The following is a 6400-nucleotide window of genomic DNA, read 5'->3' as shown; positions in this document are numbered from 1 at the left end:
CAGAGAGAGAGAGAGAGAGAGAGAGCGCGCCAGGGGGAGAGAGAGCCAGAGAGCCAGAGAGAGAGAGAGAGAGAGAGAGAGAGAGAGAGAGAGAAGAGACCCTGAAACTCCTGATGCCTCATTCTTGCGAATAGAATGGTCTCTTTGATACTTGCACTTGTCACTGGAATCCCTCTTTAGTGAGAACAGAAAAAGACCCAAACTGGGCTCCTAGGGTAGATTTACACACATGGATTTAGCTATGTTGAGCTAGAGAATAGGGTTGTCTCCTATATCGCTCTAGAAGCGTCTAAGGACAAGTCTGAGTCTCTCCTTTCCTTAGTTTTCCCCAGAACCCAGACAGCAGCTGTGTCCAGCCCTAGAGTCCCACCTGAGATGCTTCTCATGTTGCCAGTGTTAAGGAAAGCAGGGCTGGTGGGCTGAGGAAAGACGGACGAAGACCGGCCTTGAGTGGGGTCTGGGTAATAGCGTTCTTCAGCCGCTTGGCTCCGGAAGTCCCCTTCCAGGCCCACATCCTCCTTGGATGCAGGCTCCAACTTCTTGCAGAACACACAGCCCATTCCAGATGCCCTGATGCAGAAGGGGGATAGGCCTCATAATTCAGGGTCCCTGGCTGGTGTACCACCACCCTAAGCACACAGGTGTGTGTGTGTGTGTGTGTGTGTGTGTGTGTGTGTGTGTGCATAGATTCACACAAGCATGGAGCTGCCATTCTCTGGCCCAAATTGGGGTCTTTCTAAGTAAGGGCCACCTTTGGCCTGCCTCCTAGCAGTGTTCTTGTTTGGAGAGTGTGTGTGGCTTTCCCATGCCTCTAGGACAACAGCTCAGATGGATTTCTGCATCAGGATGTTGCTGTGTTGGCTATGTCTTCTCTGTTGGTGATGGGTCTACAGGGTCTGTAGTTTAGGCTGGCTTCAAACTCACTCTGTAGCCAAGCAACCCCGATGTCCTCCTGATCACTCTGCCTCCGCCTCCTAATGGCTGAGGCACTTTTATTTGTCCAGACACGGTCTCATTGGATATGTCTGGCTTGTCTAGATCTCACCCTGTAGAGTCGGCTGGCCTTGAATTGACAGAGCTCTGCCTGCTTTTGCCTCCCAAGTGTTGAGATTAAAGATGTGTGTTACCACTCCTGGTTTGCTTTGGTTTGTTTTAAAAGATTTATTTATTTATTATATGTAAGTACGCTGCAGCTGTCTTCAGACACTCCAGAGCAGGGTGTCAGATCTCCTTAAGATGGTTGTGAGCTACCATGTGGTTGCTGGGATTTGAACTCAGGACCTTCAGAAGAGCAGTTGGTGCTCTTAACTGCTGAGCCATCTCACCTGCCCTGTTAATTTATTTTTAATTAATTTATTTTACAGGCATTGGATGTTCTGCCTGCATGTGTGTCTATACACCATGCTTATGCCTGGTGCTCAGGGAGGCCAGAAGCCAGCTTTGGACCCCCAGGAACTGTAGTTACAGACAACTGTGAGTCATTGTGTGGGTACTGGGGATTGAACCTGGGTCCTGTGAAAGCGCAGCAAGGGCTCTTAACTTGAGCCATCTCTCTAGTCTTCGGCTCAGTTTATGCACTTTGACCCCTATTGCTTTGATACATTAGGTTTCTGTGATTCCTTTATGGTATTTCTTCTCCCCTGTGTGTATTTATGTATCTCTAGACGAGTTTGGTGTGTGTGTGTGTGTGTGTGTGTGTGTGTGTGTGTGAGTGTGTGTGTGCAGTTTTGGGGGGAATGTCTCTGTGTGTAGAAGAATGTGCTGACCTTGGGACAAAGCTCAGTTGGTAGAGGGTTTGTCTAGCACACATAAAGTGTTGGATTCGATCCCCAGTACTTAATAAACTCAACCTGGTGGTGTGGTCTTGGAATTCCAGCCTTTAGGAGAGGGAAACAGGAAGATCAGAAGTTCAAGGCCATTCTGAGCTATATATCAAGTTTCAGATAAACCTGAGCTATATAAGACCTCATCTCAAAAGCAAGACTGTGTTCACATCTGTCCGTGTATTTGGTTATGTGAATGTATGTCTATATAGATATGGTGGGCAAGTAATTGTGTGTACATCTGTGTGTGTGCATGTGTGTGTGCATGTGTGTCCATTCTCTCTCTCTCTCTCTCTCTCTCTCTCTCTCTCTCTCTCTCTCTCTCGTGTATGTGTGTGTGTGCGTGTGTGTGCGCGCACGTGTGCGCCTGTGTGTTGTAACACACATCTGCAAAGCTGCCCGTGTTTGTGAATGTTGGAGGCCAGAGTGCCTGCACCTGGAGATTCCCTGCAGAGGGGGATCAAGGCCATTTCCTGTCATGAGTCCAGCCTCCAGCCTCTCAAGCTGCCTCATTCTGGCTCCTCTATCCGTTTCCTAGCAACAAGGCCCTTGTAGTTGGAAGGGGCTGTAAGGCAGGCTTTGCAGGGGCCCAGAAAGGCCACCCTACCCTGTTTCCTGACCCTGAAAGCCTCTTTGCACTTCCCACCCTACTCACCCCACAGGCCCCTACTCCTGGGTCAGAAGGACTGATGCATGATCCCTGGGAGGTGCCGGAAACCTGAGGGTGAGACAGAACAGCAGGAAAGATAAAGCATGCCTTGTCAGTATTTCTGCCAGCCAGTTGCCCAGACCCCACCCTCTACAGGAAGCTAGAAGGCCTGAGCTCTGGCCCATCCTGACTTCTACCTTCGTTTTTCTCTCCCATCACTCCTGGAACATTTACATATCCATCCCCACGTAGGACACACAACTTGTGTCAGCTCTTGCACACTCAGTCCCACCTGAGATGTGACAAGAAGACATGCACAGACACAGTCACACAGCATCACAGCAGATGCTGGAGTGAGTGTCCTTGCTGACATCACTGCACAGCCTCACTGCTCTCGGATGAGCTCTGGTGCATAGCTGCGTACACACACATCTGTTCTTAGACGCTTGTGCACACACATATATGTACGTGTATACTTGAATGCTTCTCACCTTGGCACACTCACACACTCAGTGTTGTTCTTAGGCCCATCCCTCACACTGGGGCACTACCAAGCTGTGCTTAGCTCCCAGGACCGTAGTCAGTCAAGATCTCCTAAAAAAGGAGCCTGATCCTGGAACCCTGTCTCCGCCCCTCATCTTGGGCCAATCCTGGCAGATCTATGCTTATCTCTAGTGCCAGGATGAAAATGACAGTCTCCCACAGACCAGGGTTAGGGAGAGGCCCAAGACGGAAGCTGGGGTCACTATAGTCTCCTGGGGAGATCTGAGAACAAGCCAAACTTTCCCCAGCAGCTATGTCCTGTGAGCAACTCTGCGAGAAGGTCATTGAGCAAGGGGTCCTCACCCCACCCCTGCCGGAAAAACTCCCCTATTGCAACACTCAGAGAGGAAGTGCCTGGGGAGAAGCCTGGTTTCCTAAGATGTGACATGGCTAGTGTTGTAGGGTGGGGCTAGACCAGGGACAGACAGACAGGGTCCCCCACTGGGGGCCTGAAGGTCACAGCTCCCATCCAGTTCACCTCCCTCTCTCACCAATCCAGGAAACCTTTCTTCCTGGATTGAACAGTTCTTGTTGCTGGTGTCTGGTTCCATCACCCCAGAGTCCCAAACTACATCCCGGCTCCTCTCATCCTTTACCAAAGAACATCGTCTGCGTGTTGTGGCGAAGAGTTAGCATGCACACGGTGCGCTGTGAGGCAGGCTGTGTCAAGAGGCCGGTCCAAAACAGTTTCTACTCCCTCAGACTTACTGAGATGGTCATCTCAAGATCCCCCCAACCCCAGGGAGTGAGGGACCAGTATGTCTGAAAGGGCCCAGCCTTCCAGGCTGTTCAGGTAGGGGAGGGAGGTGGGAGAGGATACGGAGGGAAGAGAACCCCCCCTCCCCAGGGCCTAGCTGAAGAGGGTTCAGAGAAGAAAGGAGGAGAGATTGGGTGATATGAAAGTAAGGGCTACAGGTGAGAGCAAAACTCCTCTCACCAAAACACAAACAGGTCTCCCGCAATGCAGCTCAGACATTATGCAATTTCTCAGCAACGCACCAGCCATAAAGACTCTAAATCCATCCATACTGATTTCCAGAGACATGCATCTGTCATTGTATCATACAAACACCAATTTACAGCCCTCATCCATTGCACACATGTGAGCACACACACACATCATATGTATACATACACACACCATGCAACCTCTCCATAAGAAAAGTAAGATAAAAAAATAAATATAGCTCTTTCCTGGGTATCTATGGCCACTTTAAACACTTTGCCTGCATCACCTCATTTTACTCTCCCTACCAACCCAGTTTTAATTTATTATTGAGGAAGCAACTGAATCGTGGAGATGGTTAGATATTTGCCTAAGGTCGCCCACGTGAGGAATCCCATCGTTTGGGACTAGAATCTGAGCCATTTCCCTGCATCGCTTGTGGCTGAGAAAGAGTTGTAGCGGTTCCAGAAATCATATGCAAATGTATTGCCTGGGTAGGACCTACTGGAACGTACACAGCCCTCCCCTGGAGACCCAGCCCTCCCCAAAGTGCTCCTCTATAGGAGATACAAACTTACACAGCTCGGCAGCCCTCAGTAGGCACAATGTTGCCACTTGCAATAATACCCAAGTGTATATCGCTAGGGCATATCCCTCACAAGGGAGCCCCCATAATCTGTCTGCCAGAGCAAGAGGAAGGTTCAAAGAGAAAGAAGTTCTGTGGGCTGCTCAGGAGTATTGTCACTGCCAGGGTGACAACCAGCAGGCAAATTTGGACAGCCCTCGGGTCTCTGTCACATCCAGACCCTGAGGGGTCTGTGGTCCTAAGGGGACCTGGCTTTCTGGTATGAGTATACCAAAGGACTCAGGCCTGGTGACAGGGGATGAGTTTGAGACCCGGTACAGGCAAGAACCACACTGGATGTGACCACATGAACCAATGGAAAGATAGGGAGGGAAAAAAAAAGAGGCAGAGACTGAGAAATATAGAGAAACAGGGAGAGACACAGGCAGCTAGGAAGGTGTGAAGATGAAGAGGAGAAGATGGGGTGGCGTGTTCATAAACTAGTTTTCAGGGACTAGGGGGAAAGGAAAGGAACTGCCACACCACCACAACAAAAAACCCCCAAGTTCCGATTCTGTAGCATCGGCTAATTTTCATGATGTAAATATTCCCACTGTGGCTGATTTAGAGCTACTGGAGCAACTTCCTGATGGCTGGGCCCGGGAAGGGAAGAGAATGAGCTCCCCCGAGTCAGAGTCAATGCCAGTGAGTGAGGCAGCACCTCGCTGCCAGAGAGAACCCCAGCCAGAGACAAAGAGACAGCACTCCAGATGAAGAGCACCAGAAGACCAGCTTAGTAGTGCACCCCCATAATCCTAGCACTCCAGTACGTGAGGCAGGAGCACAGCAAGTTTGAGGCTGGTGTAAGCTGCAGAGCAAGACTCGGTGCTACAGAATCCAGGGCTGAGGCTGTGGAGTGCTTGCCCACCACGTACAAGGCCCTGGCTTGCAGATTTGATCTCCAGTAGCAGGGGAAAAAAAGAAAGAACGAAAGAAGGAAAGGAAGAAAGAGAGGGGGAGAGAGAGAGAGAGAGAGAGAGAGAGAGAAAGTATGTGTGTGAGAGAAAGTGTGTATGTGTGTGTGTGTTTGTGTGTGTGTGTGTGTGTGAGAGAGAGAGAGAGAGAGAAAGTATGTGTGTGAGAGAAAGAGAGAAAGTGTGTATGTGTGTGTGCGTTTGTGTGTGTGTGTGTGTGTCTGTGAGAGAGAGAGAGCAGGCACTGAAGATATAGCTTAGCCTTAGGACATTAGCCTAGCATGCCTGAGGCCATAAATGCAAGCCCCAGTATTGAAGTGGGGGGAATAGAAGGACTGGGGAGATAAGAGAGATGGTTCCGTTAGTCAGTTAGTGCTTGCCACACAAGCAGAAAAGAGTTGGGTTCTATTCTGGTGCCCTGCACGTGAGATCCCAGCGTGGGTAAGCAAGACAGGATTCCTGGGTCTCCCTGGCTGGTTACCATCAGGCTAGGCTCAGTGGGGGCTACTGTCTCAAAGCAGGAGGAGCTGGAGAGATGGTCTGTCTGCTCCTCAAGAGAACCTGGGTTTGATTTGTAGCGCCACATGGTGAGTCACAGTATCTGTAACTCCAGTTCCAGAGGTTCCAACAGCTTCTGGCTTCCATGGGAACCAGGTATGCACAGGTTGCCCAAATATACATGCAAGACAAAACACCCATATACATACTATTAAAAAAAAACTTTTTTGAAGCAGGGTTTCTCTGGGTAGCCCTAGCTGTCCTGGAACTCGATTTGTAGACCAGGGCTTGAATTTAGAGATCCACTCGCGTCTGCTCCCTGGGATTGTATGTGCCACCACCAGCGGACACATACAATAACATTTTTAACTACGTCTTTTTTTTTTTTTTTTTTTTTTTTTT

At 49.7% G+C, this 6400-nt stretch overlaps 1 protein-coding gene across 1 annotated transcript in view; it reads right to left on the bottom strand.

The window, feature by feature from the left end:
* Fgr (FGR proto-oncogene, Src family tyrosine kinase) overlaps positions 1-6400 on the bottom strand; it is a 26761-nt gene that overhangs the window by 13557 nt on the left and 6804 nt on the right. Inside the window, exons 2-3 of the mRNA XM_021201210.2 lie at positions 2479-2541; positions 371-570 (exon numbers count right to left, since the gene is read on the bottom strand). Of these exons, the coding sequence (XP_021056869.1) occupies positions 371-560 (190 nt within the window). The 5' untranslated portion in view covers positions 561-570; positions 2479-2541. The remainder of the gene's footprint in view (positions 1-370; positions 571-2478; positions 2542-6400) is intronic.

Source organism: Mus pahari, chromosome 6 (genome assembly GCF_900095145.1).
Source record: "Mus pahari chromosome 6, PAHARI_EIJ_v1.1, whole genome shotgun sequence".
NCBI classification, from domain to species: domain Eukaryota; kingdom Metazoa; phylum Chordata; class Mammalia; order Rodentia; family Muridae; genus Mus; species Mus pahari.
Note: the sequence above shows the minus strand (reverse complement) of the source record. Positions and strands in the feature narration are given on the sequence as shown.